At 51.6% G+C, this 23,611-nt stretch overlaps 1 protein-coding gene across 1 annotated transcript in view; it reads right to left on the bottom strand.

Moving 5' to 3' along the window:
- Mindy4 (MINDY lysine 48 deubiquitinase 4) overlaps positions 1-23,611 on the bottom strand; it is a 105,278-nt gene that overhangs the window by 32,272 nt on the left and 49,395 nt on the right. Inside the window, exons 7-13 of the mRNA XM_052173779.1 lie at positions 19,901-20,007; positions 17,308-17,424; positions 16,246-16,334; positions 8,546-8,647; positions 7,052-7,115; positions 6,064-6,129; positions 1,098-1,165 (exon numbers count right to left, since the gene is read on the bottom strand). Coding sequence (XP_052029739.1) covers positions 1,098-1,165; positions 6,064-6,129; positions 7,052-7,115; positions 8,546-8,647; positions 16,246-16,334; positions 17,308-17,424; positions 19,901-20,007 — 613 coding nt within the window. The remainder of the gene's footprint in view (positions 1-1,097; positions 1,166-6,063; positions 6,130-7,051; positions 7,116-8,545; positions 8,648-16,245; positions 16,335-17,307; positions 17,425-19,900; positions 20,008-23,611) is intronic.

The following is a 23,611-nucleotide window of genomic DNA, read 5'->3' as shown; positions in this document are numbered from 1 at the left end:
TGGTCAGGTCAGATGGGTCAGGGAGAAGTGGCAGAGGCTCTGCCCAGTAAGAAGATCACTTAGGTGTGGGGCCCTGAGTCCCTTCTGGAGGGAGAGGGTTGCGTGCAGGACCCTGCATGTGGCCAGGGTGCCTGCTCACTTCAGGGTGCTCCAGGGAGAGCAACAGTCACCACACCCTTAGACAAGACAGCCTGTTCCCTGCGCCAGAAGCTCCAGCACAGCTGGAGAAGCTGACTGTTAGAACTACCAGGCCTGGTCCCCAAGAGCACAGCTCCCCTCAGTGAGGCCGAAAGCTCCCCCATCCATCCCTCCCACCATCCAGGGATTAGCAAGTCAAGCCTGGGAGAAGTCAGAAAGGCTATGGTCTCCGTGCACGTGAGCCCATACCAGGAATGAACCAGGTCATTACGGCAGGATTAGAAGTAAAATGCCGTTAGAAAGTGCTGTGCACAGCCTGCTTTAATAAGGTCAGCATCAGCAAGCAGCAGGAGGGCCAGCGCACGAGGCTGCAAAGCCCCACGCCTCCTCCCACCCACGGCAGAGGCCCAGGGAGACAGCACTAGGCCGCCAGCGCAGCGGACATCTACAGGGGAACAAATGCTCTTTATGCCGAGGCAACCCAGGCTCAGCCCTTTCCCCAAATCTGCTAAGAACTATTTCCCAAATCCTCCTCACCAGGTACCCCTAACAATATCCCCCTCCCCCAGAGTTCCATACTCTAACCCTGTCTAGGCTTGGAAGGAACGGAGAATCAGTCGATTGTACTTCACAAAAAATTCATGTGCTATTAATCTGTTGTGGTCCCCGATGGCAATGCCAGGTCCTTGCCTCCGTTATCCATCCTTGCACACATATCAGGAGAATCCACGGAGTGCTCAAGCCTGCAGGCACTGCAGCTGCCTGTGAGGTCTTTGAGGGAGGGAGGTCTCCCATCCCCCGCCATCCACTCCCGTTCCCACCATCCCCGGGAAGAGGTGAGTATAGACTGTGACTACTCTTCTTCACGCCGGCCAGCTTTCCCTCCTTGTAGCTTCATCAAGTGCCACCCAGGGAACAAGATGGACAGCCCCTGCCCTGGGAAGAGGGCGGATACTTACAGCTCCAGGGACCTGGACAGGATGGCAGACAAGGTGAGCAGAATGCACCCGAAGGGCCCCGCTTCGAACTGAGGGAGGAGGAAAGAGGACCTGTCAGACAGACATCTCCACCCTCGAGCCTCTCAGGCAGCCAGACCTTCTAAAGGACAGAGGAACACAGTCCTGGGCGACAGAAATACCACCATAGAGCTCTTGTATGACCCCAGAGGCACCAAAGCCAGAAGCAACAGTGGTGACACATTCCATTCTGGAATCACTGTCACCTGTGACTGTGAATAGCTGCTTATCTCCGGTTTGATTTGTCTGGCATTAAAATGCTGCTGATACTGCATCAGGTCTATTTTGCGTCTTAGTCACCCTCACCTGGCCATGTGGCTCTGCCACTCTGAGCCTGCCACATGACTGTAGAGATGTTTCTGAACTTCCTGGCCCAGACCCCCTTTTCTCCACTGCAAAATACAGGTGAGGTAGGGCTCTCCGCTTACAGCAGGTTGTAAAGCAGGGCCTGCCCAACAGCCACAGCAGCTATGGTACACTGTGGTTGAGCACAGGGCCTGCTGGCACTCGTGCTGGTTCTGGTGTACTCTGGTTTGGTTTGGGTTTTGGCAACTTGACACAGACTAGAGTTACCTGATTAAAAAATGCTCAGTTGAGAAAGTGCCCCCCACTAGATTGCCTGTAGGTAAAGCTGTAGGGCATTTTTCCTGACTGATGATTGATAATATATTCAGTTATTATCTCTTGGAAGCTTCTGTTCTAATGAGAGACAGAGAGGGAGTAGATCTAGGTGGGAGGGGAAGTGGGAGGAGCAGAGGGAGGGAAAACTGTCATCCAAATGTTATAGGCGAAAAGGATACATTTTCAGTAAGGGGGGGGAGTAAAAACTAAAAAAAAAAAAGGAAAATGAAAATAAAAAGGCGGTATGAGCAAGTCATGGGAGCAAGCCAGCAAGCAGCACTCCTCCGTGGCCTGCTTCAGCTCCTGCCCCAGCTTCCTGCCTTCACTTCCTGCCCTGACTTTCCTCTGCAAGAGGAACTGAGAGTTGGAAACTGAAATAAACCCTTTCCTCCCTAACTTTTTGTTGGCCATGGTGTTTTATCAAAGCAATAGAAACCCCAGCTCAAACAATGGTCTACAGAAATGAAGGGTCAACAGCTCCCAGCCTCAAACCAGTATGAGATTTAGCTCACCCCCCTTTGAAGATACAGTTATAATAGTACTCCTTGTATGTCAACAATCATTTTTGGGCTTAAAGCTAAAAGGAGAAAAGGCTATTTCTGACAAGCATGATGTAACAGTACATTTCCATTTTTTCCTTGGCCACCAAGAAACTCAGGATCAAATATAGTATTCCAGTTCGGAAACTATTACAGCTCAAGGTTCTAATAAAATTATCTTTCCTTTAAAGTGTAGTCTTTGTTTTCACCCTGTAATTCAAACAGGCAGTTAGCTGATCATAAAATCATAATAGTGAGTGGAGTTCCTGTGCTGAGCATGTTCCTCTAGGCACAGCAGTGGCTCCTGAGATCTCTGCACTGGCAGACTGAGAGAAGCAAAGACTCAGGCCCGCTGTTGGCTATAAATGAATGTGAGGCTAGCCTGGGCTATAGAGAGACCTTCTTTCAAAAATAAGCAATACGAGAGGCTGATCTCTATAAACCAGCGACCTGAGAAGCAGGTGGGTGTGCCTGCTTGTTTGGGGGTGACTCAAAAAGAAAAAGAACTTAAAAAGTATAGAGAGCGGCTGGGCCAGAACAGGGTGGCAAGCTCCTCTGAAAACCCACGGGAGGCCTCACAGGAAGCCGAGTGTGGAGAAGGAGAGGCTCAGGCAGGGTTTTCTGGATGTGTGATGTTTAAGGATATAACCACGGTTCAGGCAAGGAGAGTGAGAGCCCTGAAAGCACTGCTCATTTTATGAACAATCCCAGCTCTTTCTATAGCAACAAAATAAATGAATGAATCTCAAATCAAATGAATCAACCTCATCTAAAACCTGTGACCTCAAGCCAGACACTCGGTGCTGTGGGCTCTACAATGAAACACACTGATAACTAAGACCCTGCCTTGCATACTTCTCGGGTCATTTATGGTGCACATTCTCAAAGGCGAAGGGAAGTGACAGGGGCGGAGTGATGCTCCTGTTCTCTCCCCCGCCCCGGGGCGGGTGTGTGTGTGTGTGTGTGTGTGTGTGTGTGTGTGACCCATCCTGTGTGCAGCTTTAATACCACCTTGTAGCTGCCTTAGGGAGCTCTCCCTAGGTCTCCCCATCCGCTGTGGACTTCCTCTTTGTCTAGGGGAAGCCTCTGCTTTAGGATCGGTCTCCCTGGCCAAGCCCAAGGAGCCTGTCACCCTGCGGGGCTGTGGTATAGCTGTGAACATTCCAGCCACTGCACAGTGAGAAGCTGTTACTGGGCAGTGTGACGTGGTCCCAGTCTCTATGATAGCTCAGACAGTACTTGCTTTGGGCCCCCAGGGAGTAGAAAACCTCCATTTTCTTGCCCTCTTAGGACACAGATGAATGGTACCAATATTCCATCTTGCCTTCAATAAATATTTATTAAAATTATCTCATCAAATTCAAGCTGCCAAGACATGGGAGGCCTCAGGGCATCGTGACGGTATGAAAGGTAACCTGGGCCGGAAACAATGTCTGGTGCCACTTGGGAAGAAGGGGCCATTCTCCCAGCACAGCCCTGGCCCTGGGAGGACGCGAGCCCACCAAGGTATTCCAACGGGATACCCTGTCCAGCTGGACTGAAGCCTCACACTGGCTCGGCCACCAGACACCTCTCGAGTGGCGAGCAGCAATGAACGCTGCATGGAGGCTGTTTATTTGGGCAGTGGTGGCATCCATTTCCAAGCCTGGCACGAGGAGCCTCTCTTAAGCACGCCCATGAAAAATGGATTTGGTGTGTTCAGTGCTGAGGCAGCTCAACTGCTTCCAGCAAAAACAGAAATTAAGCTGTGGGGGAAGAGACTGTTTCCAGAGGAATGGGGGCCAGGTATTGGCTAGACCGGCCGCCCTGAGGAAACATAGCTGGCGAGGAGCATACTGAGAGCCCTGAGGTTAAACGGAGAGACCCTCACCTGACAGCAGGCCCTTCTCTCTGAGCTCCCTCATGGTTTCTGTCATGTACAGCTTCATAGAATTCCCAGGGCACAGGCCAAGGCACAAGAGCCCACTTGCAGGCAAGGATTCAGAGGCCCTAATGCCAAGGGTCACCATCACAAGGGCAGTGACCTGACCCCAAAGCCTTTCCTTGACTGCACTACGTCCACTCCTTGGTCCTCAATCCCTTTCCTTCCATAGCTAGGACAATCCCATGTTCCATCTGCCTCAGGGGACAACTTCCACGGGCTTCCCTCAGGCACACTGCTGTGCCCACGGATACCTCCACTCAGCAGGCAGCCCTGGTTCTTCTCCCTTGGAGGGCCTGCACTTCATGTAGAAACCATTTCCCATAGGAGCTCAAGAGTCTTCACGATCTAGAAGCTATTCAGCTGCTCCAGCTTCCATTTCTAGATGGGGGTTCAAAAGGGTTTTCCCAAGGCCAAGGCCACATGCAAGCAGCACTAAGGTCAGCGGGTACCTAGGCCATTGCTTCAAGCCTTCTCATTGCTCTCAGCGAGGGTGGGAAACTACCACACACCCTGAAGACCCCCTGCAGGGTTATTCCAAGAAAAGAGAGAAATAGAAATGGTGCAAGTGACAGACAGCTCTTCTTGGACCCTCTCGACATGTCGACCCCTCCGCCTAGACCCGAGGAAGCTGCCCTAACCAAGATGACCATGCAGGCCCAGCTCTCCCGGGCTGCCCCAGGATGGAAGGCAACAGCTCTAGGACTAACGGGCTTCAGTGGGGCCAGGGCCCCGTGGCCACGGCTATCTTCCGTTAGTCTCAGTATGGGACTGTCTCCTTCCCAGAGAACATCTGGTGCTGCCGGGGTCAGGACACTTCTGGGGCTGTGCTAAGACCCTCAGGATCTTCAGGGGAACGTGCTGAGGAAGGGCATCTAACAGTCAGGACTTCAGGTCAGGTCCCACCTCCAGTCAGTGCTCACTCCCTAGGCTCACCACTTGATGAGCGGGATGGCAGGAGCCAGCGCGTTTCCTGACCCTCGTGGAGCAGGTATGCTCTAAAAAGGACATCCTTCTTTCTATGGTCATACCATGAAGCTAGGCCTCACGTACAGTCTGTGAGGTGGCATGGCTGTTATCCAGGCACGACAAGTGAGGTGACTAAGGTCCAACGCTTCAGGACGAGGCCTAAGTCTCACAGCCACTCAGATCCAAAGCCAGCCTCACTGCTCCGTGAGGCAAGTCCTTTGCCCCTAGAATGCAGGGCATCTCCTCCACACACCCCAAAGCACTTTATCCCTCTGGGGATTACAAAAGCCCTGGGCTGCCCCCTGTCCAACCTGGCCATAGGCCATGAGCCAATCTCAGAACCAGCAGTGAAGTGCAACCCTCCTTGAGCTAAACAGCTACTGTAGGGTCCTGAAAGGTTCGGCCCACCTCTCCAGGACACTGGTGAGGTCCTGTGACAAGCAGGGTCTCCTCCAGCCCCAAGGAGAGTGCTGCTTTCTCATCACCTCCAAGCTTGTCCTAGAACTCTTTCTGTTGATTCAGAGTCCAGCCTTCCAGAGTGGCTGCTTCCTTCAACAGAGGGAAAGCCCTAGAAAGCCAAGCCTCAACTTGGCTTCTAATCCCAGATGAAGCCCAGTTGCTACAACTCCCTAGGCCTGTGATCACGACCAGCCTTTGAGAATATCATGGAAACTGTGTCTCCTACCCACACCCACACCCACACCCACACATCTCCAACCTATGTCAGCACATTCTGCTCAGTGTCTTTGCCAACCCCAGGGTGGAGATGACCAGAGCCCTACTCCACCTACCATACTCTTTGCAGAGAAATTAGGACGTTTAGCAATGTTCATGCCACCAAAGAAATGGCTGCTCATACCTGATGAACGCTCTGCTGGAGAAAAGTCACCAGGTCCTCAGAGCTTGTCAGACTATACAGTGTAAGCTGTGAAGAAACACACACAGAGTGAGCCCCCTGTCCCCAGGGACTGTGCCCCATACCGGGTCAGGCCCTACCAAAAAAAAATGTTCATGGAATGTTGTGAGTGATTCTGGGCTGTCCAGCACTGCTGGGTGAGTTGTGAGGTATTCCTCCTGTGAAGTCCCCCTGCTCCCCTGACAGGATGGACAGGGACCAAGTTCCCTGTGTGGAGGCTAGAACAAGGAGTAGGAGAGGCAGGGACCTGTCACTTCTCCATGTCACCGTGGCCAAGCCAGGTCAAAACCCAACAAGCTGTTCTCAAGCAAGTCAGGAAAAAACACATTTCCAGAAAACATTAATCAAGCAAGGTCCTGAAGGAGGGTTCAAGGGTCACATGTGTGACCTATGACCTATGTTTCCTAGGGCTGGGTCATAGGAAACAAACTGACTAAAACAAATAGTGAAGGCATATCAGGTTTTGAGTATCTTCACTGTGTCCAAGTCCTATTTCTTCCCTGACTTGCACTTAGGCTGGGCCTATGGCTGCTACCCCATACTGTCAACCTCCCCTCCCCCATTTCTACATTCCAGGGCCGCTCCCTATCCACGTGAATGCTAGAAAAGATACTAAAGATTGGAAGGGCAGAAGGGCAGCGCAGGGAGGAGCACTGCCTCAGGGTTCTGAGGGCACCTCGATACCTGTGCACATGGCGGGTGATGAGGGGACACACTGGGCCTCTCAGCCATTGAACCAGCTCTGATGAGCCAAACCACGGCAACCCACAAAACCGCTCAGCTCTCCCCCACCCCCAAAGGGCAGGATTCTGGGGGCCTGGGCTGCAGGGACGGCCAGCCAGCCCCAGCTGGGGGGAGATTTACTTATATGAAAGGAGATAGTCCCCAAACAAAGCCAAAGGTGGCACGATAGTTTTCCAGAAAGCCGTACTGTTTCTAAGACTCCGTCTGCTTTGTATTTCCCTGTTGGACTGAAGTGCGGTGTCCCTGAAGCCCTGAAAAGGAAAAGATGGTGCATAAGTCCTCTGCCAGCGGAAAAGGCTCACCCTCCAGCCAGCAAGACCGTGTGCGCCATGAAATCAACGGTGACAGGAATGACAGAGCTCCAGAGAGGACAGAGAGCCAAGGGCTTCTCGTTTTTCCTCCTATGAACCCACCCACAAGTCCAGGGCATGGAAAAAGAGAGTGGTGGGTGAGCTTGGAACAGCCACGCCTGTGTCTGGCAGGAAGGAGGAGGTCTGATTCTCCCTTACAGTTGGCACACACATCTGCAGAGGAAGGGCTGCTGGCCTGCCACTGTCTTCACCCAGTGCAAGGATTCCAGCCATCCTCTTAGAAGCCTCCCCACCCACGGAGACTCCCCAGCAACTAAAATGGGAGTGTAGCCCAGGGCAGCCCTGACTAACAGTAGGATCTGGGTGTGGGACCCACTTGCCACCAGCTTCTATGTGGCCTGGGACACATCATCTTTCTTCTCTGGGCTTCTGTTCCATAAGCTCTTGAACCCTCTGCCCTTACAGCTGCCAAATAGACAGGTGCCCAGGTTAATTAGTTACCTGGCATAGGGTACCAATGGCAGGTAGCAGTAGCTGACAACCCAACCACAACTGATGTGATGCCCAGATACTGCTGGAAGCATCTCACATTTATCATCCACCATCTATTTACATTAATAAATGATTCATACTGATGTTATTATATCTAATACATATCATTTATTTATACCTACTCATTTAGTTCTCACAACCATTAAGTCATCATTATTATCATCACATTTTATAAACAAGTCAACAAATGAGGCACAGAAAGGTGTGGTCAGGTCCCAAGGGTTCCACATCTAACAAGCAATGGCTTTGAGAGTCTGCCTCAGAGAGACCCCTTTCTTAAGCACTATGCTAAAGTCATTAACTGATTCCCAAAACACTTCCTTCCCCAAAACTTAGCCACAGAGCTAGGCAGGAATGATTGCGGCCTAGGGGTGAGGCTGAAGATCCAGAAGCCAACCTGCAGGACTGCAGGGCAGGATGGAGGTGTCTGGGATGAGCTGGTGGTGGTCAAGGTAACAGGATCCAGGGGTAGGTCACGGCCTCTACCACTTACCCCTCTATCTCATCCTCACCGTACTGAGGTTCTGATGACACAGGCAGAGTAAGCTTTGGAGTCTTGGATGGTTGTGCACACTGCTGAGTCAGCCTGTGGCCCCAGGCTCAGGGAAACACTAAGGGGAACTGAGTCGCAGGCTTTCTCCTGTGCTTTCCAAGTCCTGCGCGGCAGACAGGCAGGAGCACATCCTCTTGTGTGAGCCTGGAGTTTGGACATCAGCAGAGCCCAGCTGCCCAGCATACAGACCAGGACAGCCTCGGCCAGCAGCTAAGCCAGGACAAGTTGAGGATTAAAGGCAACACAGCCCCCCAGGACCACTTACAGTGCAACCACGGCTTGTTCTTTGCCTCCAGCTCGCCACAGGATGTCAGCAATGGCCAGGGCAAGGCAGCGAGTCCTCTGGGCATCTGAGGGCTGCAGCCGGCTGGTGGGAAAGGGGGCGTCTTTAGGTTTATGAAGACACAGCAGCATAGGCACACCCTATGGGACATGTCTAGGTAGCTCCTCCACACAGTCCCATCAGCTGGGGGGCAGATGAGAGCACAAGTGACCAGAAGCCAGATCCCTGGGGTGGCCTTAGGGATGTTACCATGCTGCCAACTGAAACAAGTGTGTGACTGGCAGCAGTAGCCATTCTGTGATGGGGACTGCCCCTCCTCAGACCTCTGAACTCCGGGTACATGTGAACCCTTTGAGGAGCTGTGAGATTCATGGAGAGCGTAGGGCAAAGTGGGGCTGGCAGAGATTTCCTAGAGTACAGGCCACTAGGGTGGACCTCTGGGAATGGGGGGTGGGAGGCACAGGGGAAGAAGGTCAGAGAGCATGGGGACATAGGGCAGGGACATGTAGCACAGAGCAGCTTTGGGAAGCTCAGCCAGGCACCACGTCTAAGCTGCTGAGCCATTCTGCAGTAAAAATGGTGACTAAGAGGTTCCTGGGACACGGCAGGAGTAAGAGGGAGGAAGGCAGTGGCCAAATATAGCCGCTTCTTTCCACTTGACATTTCCAGGGCTCGTCCGTGCCACGCTCCTTGGCTTTCCTCTGTGCTCTGTGGACCTCCCCTGCATTCTTTCAAAGGCTGGCTTGAGTTCCTAACTAACAAGGTGAACCTGCCGTGGGGGTAGGGCGAAGGAATACACACAGGAGATCTCCAGGTTTTCTCTCACCAAAAAATGCCACACTGAGATGTGTGCCGGAGAGAATGCCAGAATCTACCCCCCTCCCACCCTCAACACACACACACAAACACACTCTGCCAGTACAAGAGGAGAGAAACCAGGACACTAGTAAATACTTATCATGATGGGACACAGAGTCATGCATCCACAGCCAGGCTGTTATTTAAAATTAGAACCTAATTACTTTAAAATAAAAGGTTAACAAGACACGGTGGTGCCTCAGTTTCCCCACTGAGAAACTGAAAATGACAGTGAACTCCCCTCACTGTCGGAAGCCTGAAACAAGACACTTCACATGAGCCTGGTCCCTGATGTGTGGGGAGTCTTCAGTCACTGGTTCCAGCACAACTGTCAGCCCCTGGACCACATGCACAGGCAGGGGCTCACCTGACACCTTCTCACACGCAGCGCCTGGCATTGGCAAGGCTGCAGAAGCAGCAAGACGAGCAATGAAGGAAATAAGTCAGTGACCGCCTGATGCCTCCTCATACTCAGGAAGCCTGCCATATTCCTCACAGGAAATAGGGACCATATCATCGCCAAAGCGGATGACCTAAGCTGCGAGGAGCACCAACACAGGTCGGTCAGCACTTGCTAGGAAAATAACACTGAAAACAAATTTTTTTCTGGGTTTCAGAAGAGGTCATGCTAGGGACAAAGAGACCTGGGTGGCTTAAAAGGGTTGGACATTAACTCTTTGGATTCGGAACGACAAACGGGCATCATGGCTCTCCAGATGACAGCTGTGGCTTACGTGTTGCATGCCCTGTGTCTCGTGACTGCCTGTGCTCCACTGAATAGTTACAGCCACTCCCTTCCCACCGTGAGTTTTATTACTCCTAGACCCCCTCTGGTCCCACAGTACACTGTCACCAGGTTGTCTGAGGTGGGGCCTCTTCCCATACCTCCACCCAGATGAAAACTCTCAAACTAGAAGGGCGCATGTAAAAGCCTGCTTGATCGGAGCACACTGCCTGGTGCACCTATGGCTGAGAAAGCTACAGGCCAGGAGAAGAGGGACCCCCTCTGAGCACTCCAAGGGAAGGACAGAAGCAAGCAGTCCTTACTTGGAAGCAACATCACTGGAGATTTTTTTTTCCATGTACATTGGTGTCTTGTCTGCATTCATGTATACAAGAGGGTGCCAGATCCCCTGGAACTGGGGTTATAGATGATGTAAGCTGTCACATGGGTGCTGGGAATTGAACCTGGGTCCTCTGCTACTCTTAACCACAGAGCCAGCTCCCCAGCCTCCGTCATTGAAGACTTTAAAAACTAGCACAGGAGTCCTTAGCAAGTGCCGGGCACTGATGATAAGCACTCCGTATGTGAAACTGTTGAACAGCCAATGAGTTCAGCGCTGTGGCGTCCTCTTTAAAAATGAAGGACTAAGTCTTGGGAATGACGTGATTTATCCAAGTCACAGAGGAGAAAAAGGAAAGGTGAGATGGGAAGGTGGGGCTAACTAACCATGGTTCTAGAACCTGCCGTTTGCCTGGCAGCCCACAGGTCCAGTATCTTGTGACACTATCAAGACAGCATGCTCCTGGGCCAGTCCCTCCCTGGTCCCACTGGCACTGCCTGTAGCATCGCCTCTCTGAGCTGGAATGTTTCTACGGTCCTCGCCCTGTGTCAGCTTGCAGTTAGCAGTGTCTGCAACTCCCCACCGTATCCTGGCCTTCTCCATCTTTCTGAGGCATGGCTTCCTGAGCTCTCCTTTTCTAGATAAAACAGGATCGTGGAGAATGCAGTGACTGGCCGTCAAGAGGCCTAGGGTCAGTATCTGACCCCAGGTGACAGGGAGCCCCGCCCCTCCCAGTCTAGCTGTTCTGTTGCTTAGTTTACCCAGAGCTGTCAGGGCTGTCTGTGTCACATGCACGCATGCACGCAAGCACGCACGCGTATACACACACACACACACACACACACAGAGAGAGAGAGAGAGAGAGAGAGAAAGAGAGAGAGAGACGTGCACTTGTCCCAAAGGTGACAACAAAAAGATGGGTCACCTGTACCTATCTACATATCCAGGACTTAAGCCACACCATTATCTGAGCAACAGCTTAACGGGTGCCATCCTTGGTGACAGAGAAGATCCTTGTGTCCTAGACAGCACACACACATGTCACATCCCCAGCAGGAATCTGGCCCCCAGCCAGGCTCTTAGAGCAGAAGTTTTCTTCAAGGGTCTAATTCCTCCAGAAGTATAGGCTGCAGTGCTTAGGGAAGGCTGAGGGGAAGCTACTGACCCTATGCCTGCCCAGGTGTTTCAGAGAAGAGTCGCTTCTGCCTTAATTATCTCAAGATGATTTGCATGTTTTCCTGAAGAAATGTGAACCAAGCCTACAGAAAGTTCTGGCTAGAGCTGGCAGTGCGTGCAGGCTACAGTTCCCTTGTTTCTGCCCCTCCGAGGGAGGGTAGAGGACCGGTTGGCTGGAGGGTGGTGGGCACGGGGGCCCCTGTATCTTGGAGACCCAGAAGCAAGCGCTCCTTCTATGAACCTCGAGTCCCACGACTTCAGAAGGGAAGTACAGTGCACGGCCAACGTCCCGGATCCACTCTCCTGGTTCCTGCCAGCCTCTAAAGGCCTTTCCAGCCCCGGGGCTCTCTTGGGGCCCATGGAGGGCATGAGCCAAGCAGCACAGCTCCTCCTGTCCAGTGGAAAAACACCGCATCCTGCCACCTGGCTTTGTCGGACTGAGTGAGGCGAGGCGGCTGCCAGCCTGATGGGCTGAGTCGTAACGAGGCCAGACAGCCATACAGAACACGCACGGCCTTGCCAAGAGGCATTTCTTTCTGCCTGGCTTCCCTGAAAGAGACACCCACCCTCAGCTCTGCTCTCTTAGAACTCCGTCCCTTTCCCTGGATCCTTTTGACCCACTGTGCAAGAATCCAGGCCAGGAGCTCTGCACGGGTGGGAGATCCTTGGGCTGCCAGAGCATCCTAAGCTGCATCACAATCCCAAGGTCAAAAGGGCGCTGGCCTTCGTCTCTGCCCCAACTTGTTCTTTTAGAGTGAAAAGGAACCTAACATGCATAGCCCAGGAGGCCCATCTAAAACAGACATAACCATATCACATGCGCGCGCGCACACACACACACACACACACACACACACACGCACACGCGCACGCGCACGCGCACGCGCACGCACACGCACAGGCACACACACATACACCAAATGCAGTGTAGTTGTCTGCACTAGTCTTACTAAACCAAGGCAAGGGAGGCTTTATTGAGACGAGCTTTGAAAACAGCCTAGAGGGCACTGGGGCTCCCATCGGCTATTTCAAACTCCAATAGCCTCAGCTCCTCCCGCCATCTCTGGTCCCCACTGCTTCTACAGTGCAACAACATGCTATGACAGGCAAGAAGATGTCACAGGCTAGTGTTGGCTTAGCAATGGTACTGGGACCCTGAGCTAGCATTGATCCATCTGTGGGCCTCAGTTTCCCCATCTGCATTATGATGGGCTGAGTTCAATGGGACTACTCCCTTGCATGGTTCTGGAAGGTCTTTCAAAAGTTTCTGTCTGCATTTTCTCAAGGAGTGCAACCAGAGAAGGAATTTACTAACTTAACTAACTCAGAGATGTGAGGCCCTCCCCTCCCCTCCCCCCACTGTAAGCCTGGTCCTAGCCAGCTGCTGTGTTCTCTGCAGCATCAGCCTGAGTACAGACTCTCCCTCCCTAAGGGCACCCGGCACCCACCAGACAAGGATACTTACTGTAGCCTGCAACCCACAGAACACCAGTAAGGCAGAGGCGCAAACTGCAAATGGCGCTCCTCCTTTCCTCCTGTCCCAGAACAGCCACTTGCCCTGTTCTTGTATCAGCATTGGCCTAAGCTGTGTCCCCATGGCTCTCCTCCCCTTCCCTAATTGTCTGCCTAAGGCAGCCAGCACCACGTCTTGGTGGGAGACTACAGAATACATCGGTTCTCTTACCTATAGCCCTCTGACCAGGACCAGCCCCTGCTGCTCTTAGGGGCTCTTACAGCTCAGCCCTCCATCATTTCTCCCTATGGATGTTCCTGCTCCCCTCTCACTGAGTAGGAAGGAACATCCTGTGCGCTTAGCCTGAGGACCATGCGGCTGTGGGATGCAGAATAATGCGAACCATCCAGAGCTACCAGGTCCAAAGAAAGCGCTGTCATCTTCCACAGACAGATCCCACATGCACAGTATCACACACTCACACAACACAAACTACATACAACACAACTCACTCAGAACACAACATAACCCACATACATACCATCACCCACCCCAAACAGAATATAACCCACAGACATAACACAACCAACACACAACACACCTTCTAAAAACATGACCCACTCAAAAAACATAGCCTATGCAAATACCCCAACACAACACTTCAACATATAACACAAGCTGCATACAACCCAACCCTCACACCACATAATCCATATACAACACAAACCACATACAACCTTCAAATAACCAACAAGACAGCCAAGAAACACAACTCACAAATAGCATAACCCTCACATCCAACACAATCACACACATAACAGGTCCTCCAAATAGAGCCCAATTATCCCATAAAACAAAATTCACACACGTGCAATAAAATCCTACATACAATGCAACTTTTCTACATTATAAAATTCCAATACAAATACAATCTCCACACAGCACAACCCCCTCATTGGATAATACAACATGCACATAATGCAACTCATACATATACACAACACATCTCTCATGAAATGCAACCCACATGCAGTAATTCAAAAATTTAACACTGCCCCACACACAGTACAACTTTCCCCCCATACAACACAAGTCCTCAACACTACAGCTCCCACATAGAACACAATCCTCATACGTCACATAAACCCCAATAGCAACTTCCATCCTCTTCCCAGATGTGTGCCCTCAGCCCCAGCACCCAGCATGACCCAAGTCCCTCATACAAATACCGCAGGCCTGCCCCGGGGGTTGTTGTCCAGGTGAGCCCACTTTCTTTCTCCAGGTCCCAGCACAGGGAGCTCTAACCAAGGCCACAGTGCTTCCTGCTCCTCTCTCTAACAGAGCAGGTAAAGTTGCCTGTGCAGTGATGCATAGAGTAGGCCTAGACAACGCTTGACAGACGCTAAACAATGGCAGGCCATGATTGGAGGTGGGGGGAAGAGTATCACTTTCCACCACGTGATAGGGTTCTTTTGACTCATCACCCTGGGCTCCAACCTGGTGACCTCCTGCCTTCAAAGCTCTGGCCTCCTTCTGTGGACTACAGGAAACGAAGATGGCTTATGTCCTGGGCAGCATCCCATTCTGCGAGCAGCTTCAACACGGCATCCCAACAGCTGGGAAACCATCTATGTATTGAGTCTAGGGAATCTAACGAGGTCCTGAAGGAGCTTTGGGCTGACATGAGTCATGAGACATCACTCACAGGGCCATGGTCAAGGTTTACTCAGAGCTGCCAGTACTCCCGAGAGTCCGAGGCCCTCGGGGTGGCCTGGCTTTACTCCATCCCTGGCCACCTCAGGCGACCTCTGTTCTTCTCCCTGCCCTGGGGCTTTGCCCATCGTGCTCTTTACGGGAATACCATTCTGCATCCCCTCCCTGTTTGTCTGAACGACTCATTCATTCTTCATGCACTCATTCAACAAAAATCCTAAGGGCCTCTTCTGTGGACCAGGCACTGTGCCGGATTCCAGGAGGCAGCCTGTGGACCAGGCAGCTCAGGAAAGTCCCTGTTCTCATGGAGGGGGGGGTTCTAATCTAAGGAGGGGGCAGATACAGACACCTAACTGCACCAATGAATGAAAGTGTGTACGTGGTGGAGTAATCAGAGGCAGGGCATGCGGGTCAGGGAAGGCCTTCACTCTCAGCATGTGGAGAGGGACCAGTAGGCAAAGCACTTGGGCACACAGGGAAACAATTTGAGGGTATACGGAGAGAGGCAGGAAACCTTAGAAGAACAAAAGGTAGGACACGGATATATGTGGAGAGGAATAAGGAGCTTCCTTCCTTCTGCAGATGTCAGTAAGATTCAAAGGTGCCTGCAGGAAGATTGCCCACCCTTGGCGACATGCACGACCCCATCCCCACCTGGCTCTCTGCCTGGCTCTCCTGTCCAAGTCCAGCAGCCACAAGGGAGGGTACCACTATCACAGCCCCGAGCTAAGAAGGGAAACAGGCAAGGGCCCTGCTGAGACTTACAGGGGTCCCTAATTCAACAGGCACCCTCACATCGGGAGTGTCAAGTGCTTCTGGACAGCAGAGAAAGTGATGGTCCCACCAGAAATCATCAGCAAATCTCAAACCTCTTGCTTGGCACCTCTGGTGGGAGGAGGGAGAGAAAGCGCTGACTTCTCTCATTGCAGAGGTGACTGAGGAGTGTTGACCACGTGTAGATGAACAGGGGTGCCTAGGTACAAACACTTCGTGTGTGAAACAGAAAGTACGTGACCACAGTGCGGAGAAGGCCACGCACAGTGGAGTTGGCTGGAGTGTGCAGTTCTTGCTATTGACAGAAGAGATAAGCAGGGCGGAGGAGGCCTGGGGCCTAGTCAGAGGGTCAGCAGGTGCGTGGGGGTGAGCGCAGGGTCTGAGGAGGCAGTCCATTTGCAGAGCCGCCTTTGATCTCTCGCCATGTGGAGCAAAGCGTGAGTCACCCTCCTTGCTGCTCCGAGAGCCACAAGTACTGTGTCCATCGAACCGGGTCAGCAGGAGTCCTGCTACCCAGCTGCCGTCACCCTTGCCCTGCTTAACCTTCAGGAGATGATGGGAAATATCAGGAAACACCCACGCTTGCTTGTTTATTCTGGACACTCTAAAGAAGCTTCGGGAAGGGAAGATGAACACCGACTTACAGATTAGAGTTGGTTCTGTTATCTCCTTCAAACAGGAGTTTCTGAAGCACACAGCCTTGAACAGCTGCCAGAACTCCACAGGGACCACCCTGCAGAGAAAGACACATGTCACCACCAGTAAAAATGACCCCAAGAAGCTGTCCGTTCCACCCACCAGCCTCTAGCCCCAGCCATAGGGGCCTTCAGCAAGGTGACCTGTCTGTATGTAGACTCCTAGGCCTCACCCTGCTCCAAGAAAGAGGGGAGTTTTAGATCCTTCCTTGTGGGATGAAAGTGACTATTTACAAAGGCAGGTGTGAAGCTAGAGACATGACCAAGGGTTTTTCTGTCACTCAGACAACTCCTGCCATGTCCAAGGATTGCCAGAGCGATAGGTCAGTGTGTCCTTGAGGTAAAAGAGAAGCTGAGCCTGGCCACACCACAGAGGGAGGCAGAATCTGATGCTATCAGGGCCCTTTCTCCAGCCACAGGGCCAGGGGAAGCACCATGCCTGAGGAAGGTGCCGAACGGAGCTGTCCTGCAGCCTTTGGCCACAGAGTGGAAACATCTTCAGGCCTTTCTTGAGACTATCCTGCTGAGTGTATCCAAAGCAGGTGCAGAGCTTCCCACACCCACCTTTGTCTCTGTAACAACCACTGCACACTCTTCTGACACCTGTTTTGCACACGATGCCTTGGCATTTCTTGTAGCACTGAACTCCCTGCTCCCACGCTCTGGCCTCCATTTTTGAAAGTGACCCTCTCCAGCACTACCTTCGAACCCCCCAACTCCCCCCAGGGTCAGGCCTATGAAGGTTCTCAATGCCTCCAAGCCTACTCAAGGCCACCTTCTGCTCCTCGGGGTGGCATCCCAGTGTCACAGGAAGTGAGTTTGACTAGAATGTCCCCCAGCAAGGATCACAGTGGCTCTTCCCACTCTAGCATCCCCATCTTAACTGCCTGCACCGTGTGGTAGGCCAGATCACCCGACTGATGCTCTCAGAGGTCACCACATAAATAACGTTCCCGCTTTGTGCAGGACAACCCAGAAGAAAGGTCCCTGGAGACCCCAAGAGCAACCTGCCTTGTTCTGCACAATGCCGTATTTTAACGAGGCAATGTCATTGAAGGAAAAGTTCTGAAGTTTCCATTCTTCACTGAAGCAGCAAAAGGTAGAGCCGAACAGAAGGGTCTTTATCTCCTGGGAGGAAAAAGCATTTTATTGGCTGTTTATAAAATGAACAATAACAAGACTTGCAGCACAGGCTCAGCAGGAGTTGGTCTTGGGTTCTAGAAGGAAGTGCGTTTTCTGGCAGTGGTCTCTATTTTGCAAGGCCATTCTTCTCATATTTGAGGAAGATAAACCTGACCTTAAGGGTCTTACTTACCTCTGGAACGTCTGTAAACCACACCAGCCCATGCTAACATGGGCCAAGAGTTTCCTTACACAGACCTTGAAATATAAAACTTTGGCTTCACCAGGGATCCTCCGATCCTCCATCAGAAAGACTGTAAGTTTCCAACCTGACCTCACATTAAAATTATCTCTAGGGACACTTAAAAATAATCCTAATGAGCAGGTCACAGGCCAGGTCAGTCAATCAATCCACATTCCTGAGGATAAGACCTGGGTATCCATAGGTGTGTTTGGCTTTTGTTGTTGTTGTTTTGAGTGTGTGTGTGTGTGTGTGTGTGTGTGTGTGTGTGTGTGTGTGTGTAGAATGAAAGTGGCTTTCTGTCTTACCAGATTTTATCTCCTATCAGATTTTAAACTGCCCTAAATGATTCAACTTTGCTGCAAGGTTTCAGAGCTACTCTGGCACAAAGTTGGCAAACTATGGTCCATAAATTAAATCTGGCACCTACCTTGTTTTGTAAATCAAGTTTTATTAACACACAATGGGCATTGTTTATATTTTTCTCTGGCTACTTCTACATCACAACAGATATGAGTAACTGCAAAACAGACTATAGCCCTGAGCAAAGTCAAAAGCATATTATCTAGCTTTTTGGAGAAAAAAAAAGAATTCTCTTTAGCATGCCACCGTAAGTGATCTCCCTTTAAATCATATGGAAAATCCTACTGTCCACAATGCTTCCTACCACCTCCTCAGGCATGTTTCCACCTTTCCAATTCCCCAACATCTCTAGATTTCAGAGGATATTCAGTTTGTGGTTCCCTTCTACTACCCCAAGCACCTCTGCCCAGCACTTTGCGGTACCAATGCTGCACGCTGACTGACCCCACTTTCTGACACTCCATGATGGTCTATGGTTTTCAGCTGAAGTTTTATAATGGGGTAGGAGTGTACTCTGACGCTTCAAGAAGGCACTAAGACCAGAAAGCTGATCTCCAGCCCCTCCCTGGAAGCTGCTCTCAAGGTCAGGCTCCCCCTGTGGACCTGAATCACTAACCACTACATCCAATTCTTTGTTTCTTCCTTTAGTATAAGGAATCTCTGTGACAGAAACGTTTGTCTACATGTCTCCATCAAATGAGGCTCAGAGCACATTGGATAAATGAATTCATCCATCAGTGTTCGGTTCCCCTCCTGTGCCAAGTACAACCATGAATTGCTTTGGGGTGCATTTCCAACAGCCTGAAAACTACAGACTTGGATCTTCTGGGTAGACTGTTGCTATCCTCTTAGTCATAGGGACAGTTTTGGGATACCAGTGTGTTTAACCATGGCCCAGAAGCTGAAGCCCTGTCCTCTCCCATCTGTGAAACCCACTCCCTTTGATTGGTCTGGGACATCTTGCTGGGCAGTCTCTGGGTCCCTCCAAGGCTGAGCACCAAGTGGAAGTGCCTTGTGCAGAGGACCGCAGCTGTGGCCATGGGTGGTCAGGGCATGGGTGTCCGGCTTTGGGTTCTCTTCCATGTGCCTGGCCCTCTGTAACTTCAAAAGCTGGACAGAGAGCACAGAGGAACAAAAAAGGGAAGGGAAAATAAACTCTAAAAAAAATAGTTTTATTTCATGATATATATGCTAAGTAGACACAGGTCAACAGAACAAGGAGAAGTTAGCTGCATTTCTAGGAACTTCTAGATTTTCTTCTGGATCTGGGCTGAACAGCTGCTGTGGGACAGCAGGCACAGCAATCCATCCTGCAGGAACCTCTAGTCCAAGGAGGGGTAAGACACCCTAGCAACTGAGGGTCCTGAGGAATGCAGGGACCTCTGCTAAGGAGGCCATAGGGCAGGGAACCTGTGTCCTGCTGCCATGGATCCATCCAGGAGGCCACACATTCAAACCTGGGTATGCTGAGGAACTCTAGCCCTACCTGCCCTAGCTCCGCAGCTGCCCAGAGCCTCGCGAATGAAGGTAGTGTGGGCACACAGCCAGTCTCACAGGACAACTACCTCATCAACGTCACATTGCTGCATGTGGGGCAGCTCTGGGTCATCAAAGAGCAGGGTCCTACATCATCTAGAATAGGAAAACCCAACCCCACCCCCACCCCTTTGTCTCAAGGAGGCAGGGGAGCACCCAGGATTAAGACAGTCTTCCTGACTCTAGGATCAGGCTCCTTACACATCACATCAAAGTTCCCACTTCCACGGTGACCTGGATATTACAACAAGAAAGAACCACTGAGTCAAAAGCATCAAAGTTGTGCCATCGGCATCAGGTATATTCAACGTGGACTCCCTGAGCCTCAGCATCGACACCTACCTTAGCCAGCGAGAGGTCAATTGGCTTTGACACAGTGTGAAGCTTGAGCATTGATGGAGGTGGGAACAGGACAATGTCTTCCTTTATCAGTTCATCCTCAACATCCTCTGAAAGAAAACAGGGCCATGGTGTGTCTCAAGGGAAATGGAATAGGAGTCACTTAGACCACCAACACACTGAAGAGTTTGGAGAAACTTGGCTATGTGCCTCAGCCTGGACACCAACCTCTATGTCAGGCCCCAGGGCTCCCCAACCAGGGAAGAAAGCAAAGATGGGCCAGCTCCTGGATACCACCCCACCTTCATTGTGCTACAGGTGGACAGAGTGAATCAAACAAATGCCTTAGAGCCGACAGCTAGTGGTCCAGGCCCAGCCAGGCCCAGCCAGGCTCAGCGTTGACATGTTCTTTAAAACGGTGGGCAGGAAGCACAAGTCACATGACAAGAGGCCAGGGTTAGAGGAGTCATGTTTGTGTAAAAACGATAGTAAATTCTTACAATTATCACTATTATTTATTGAACCTTTGAGTTGAGCCATCCAAACCCAACTTGTCCTTTTGAGAGCTTGATTACTCCTGCTCCCACTTACTACAAGGGCATAAGGTATAGGCAGTGATGTAGCTGTCCCACATTGGGCAGGGACAAAGTGGCAAGCTGACTGCAAGCCAACTGCCCTGGACCTGCACCCAGAAGAGACTCCAGGACACCTCCTGGGTAGATCCTCACACAGCTGACTGAGGCTGAAAGTGAACCCTGGCAGAGTCTGCAGCGGTGGCAGCAGCCGGAGACACCCCAGCTAGCACGACCCTCCGGCCTGTCCCCGACCTGTGAAACACACACTAGAACGCTCAGATACGGGACCCCAGGAGAAGGCACCGGGGGAAGCGGGCTGGAAAAGCTGAGCACGTACTCCCCAGACAAACTGCCAGGGCGGGCCTGGACTGGGGCGAGGGCACGCAGGGCAACCTTAGTGCCCAGGACAGCTACCACTTGTAGCTCACTCAACAACCCCCTCACCCCACCGGGGAGAACCAGCCACCACCCTGGGAAAACCCATCCACTGAATAAAAAGATAAGACATAAAGGGGGGGGGTTGTGGGCTGTTAGCTTCAGTGGGTGGGGGGAGGGGAGCTGTGGAGATGAGAGACGGCAAGCAGGGTAAAAATGACTAAGATTTGTTCCGCGCATGTATGAAACCGTCAAAGAATATTTTACTAAACCTAGATTTAAATGAGACCTTTCTTAGTTTGAATCTCTGGAAACGTTACCCTGTGACCATAGCCTTACAAAAATAACCAGAAATAGAAACCAGATGTTCAGGCAGCAATGTGAATGGGTTTTAGCCATGGTGCTGGGTAGGAAAAGGAAGAAATCAAGGGAGATGGCAAATCAAGACACGTGCATGCCAAGCACTGCCCTGAACTGTGCGGGGACAGATGCAGTTCATGTGTAAGATAGTGAGGGATGGCGAGAAAACTGAGGGCAGAAAGGAAGGGAGGGGACAACACGCCGACAGGAAGACTTTGTGGTGAGAGCAGAGCTGTATGGCTAATCCCACCACGAGCATCAGGGGCCCCAGCCCAGCGGGCAGAGCAACCACTGAAGCTCATTTGGAGAACTTTGTTTAGTACATTGGGTGGGAGTGGGGGAGGGGTCGGAGTCTGGGATGGAGGATGGGTGTCTAGGAAGCAGGACCCCATAACACATATGGGGTTGGGTGAGCTGAAGAGCAGACAACTTCCCTTGGCTTCTGCAGGGAGGACCTGGCCCAGAGCGGGGAATTGGTTCAGGACCACATAGCAGGGCCAGATGTGGCGAGACCGCCATGCAAGGGAAAACCAAAGCACCGAGGAGCAACATGCTGGCCAAGACACCAAGCTGCCTGCAAATGCCAGTGGTTTCAGAGTGCTCTTTTTAAGGCCGCATATAAATGTCTGGTCGAACAGAAGCTAGGAGTTTGTTTTCCCATTTCATATACCCTTTGAAGGGAAAAGAAATACGTGTGAGGGGGGTATGTAGGGAGAGAGGGAGAGAGAGGGGGGGAGAAAGAGAAAGGGAGAGAGGGAGGGAGGAAGAGGGGGGAGGGACAAAGAGAGAGAGAAGGAAGGAGGAAGGAAAAGGGGGAGGGAGAGAGAGAGAGAAGGAGAGAGAGAGAGATAGAGAGAGAGACAGACAGACAGACAGACAGAAGAGAAGAGAATCACATTTCCTTTCAAGTAGGATCCAAAGAGAGCAAACGGCACAGTGCTGATTTGAACTCACTTCGTAACTCACATTGGCCTTGAACTCATGGTAATCGTCTTGCCTAGATTTCCACGAACCTGGAATCACAGGTCTGTATCACCAGGCCTGGTATCATGAAATGCTCTACTAAACATCCATAGCTAATACACTAAAGATGGGATGGGATGGGACAGTGAAGGTACCATTCCATTCTCCAAGAGATCCCAGCCCAGATAAAGAGACGAAGCACCTCACACACAGTGGCGAATACGCTGGCCTAGAAGCCTGGGCCAAGGTTCAGGAGCAGAGAGGGTCAGGGAAGCAGCCCGTGAGGGTGAGGCTGACAGAGGAGCCTCACCACTCTGCCCCGCCTCTCTCAAGAGTTCATCAGCCCCTTTCCAGGGTTCCTACGTTGAAATCCATCCTACACCAAGTCTACACAGCCCGATGCATAGCCCCGATCTTCAGCAACTCTTGGTACCCAGTGATTTGGTCCATAGCACAGCACTCAGAATCCTCCCTGCTGCCTGTTCCTGCCTGGTTCTCATACCCACTTCCCTCGGGGCCTGCTCCTCTCGGTAACCTCTTACACTCTCTTAATTGCCTCTAATTGTACAATTTCCTCATATCGTTCTTGGCTGAGACCGGCCCATCCTTCAATGTCTAGCCTAAAGGCCACTGTCTGTGGGCCTTCCAGGGACATCACAGACCTCTCCCCTGTATCTCTTGAGGTTCACACGTTTCTATGGGAGGGCACCTCTCTCTTTTGTCCCATCCAGTTCTGCCTTCCAAGAAAGAAAGATGTCCTCCACTCAGCACTGTCTACCTTCAGCAAAGCCTCGCCTATGCCTGCAGGGGGCTTCAAAGACTCCTAACGCAGACCAAAGGGCTACAAAAGGGAGCGCTGATCGCTGATCCTCCCCCAGAATGTGCTGCCTCTTCTGTACCCCAGGTCTCCTGCCCTCAAACTCTCCCTGTGCTTCTCTTCCCTAACTCTGTTCCTATCTTTACTTCATTTCCCTTGTCCGAATCATCATCCAAGCAGCAGAGAGGACCCCCTCCTTCCAGAAAGCACATGCATATACTTCAAATGGCTTCTGGGAACTGACAAAAGCAGTTCCGAGAGGGGTTCTGAAGGCCGAGCACCGTGTTGCTTTGTCTCCAAACATGAGTCACTTTCATCAGAAAAGCTTCAAGAGCTGCACAGGCCAGGGGCTTTGGATGTCAGGGCTTCTTGACTCCATCCCTCAGTCTGCACGGCCACAGACAGAAGCCTGCCCTTCCTGGGTAGGGCCACATCATCTCCACGAGCAGTTCCTGGTGATTTCTGAGGCTCCGGGACCTCTGAAGTGTGTTGTGCAGCATAAACAAGCCTGCCTCCATGATCAGAGCCTGCCCTGTACTTGCAGCTAGATCAAAGCTCAGTCAGCTGCACACCCCACACAGGCCCTTCTAAGAGTACAGCTCTAAAAGAATGCTTTAAAGGGAG

The sequence above is a fragment of the Apodemus sylvaticus genome, chromosome 2 (assembly GCF_947179515.1).
Source record: "Apodemus sylvaticus chromosome 2, mApoSyl1.1, whole genome shotgun sequence".
Taxonomy (NCBI): Eukaryota; Metazoa; Chordata; class Mammalia; order Rodentia; family Muridae; genus Apodemus; species Apodemus sylvaticus.
This window is presented reverse-complemented; position numbering and strand designations above follow the sequence as displayed.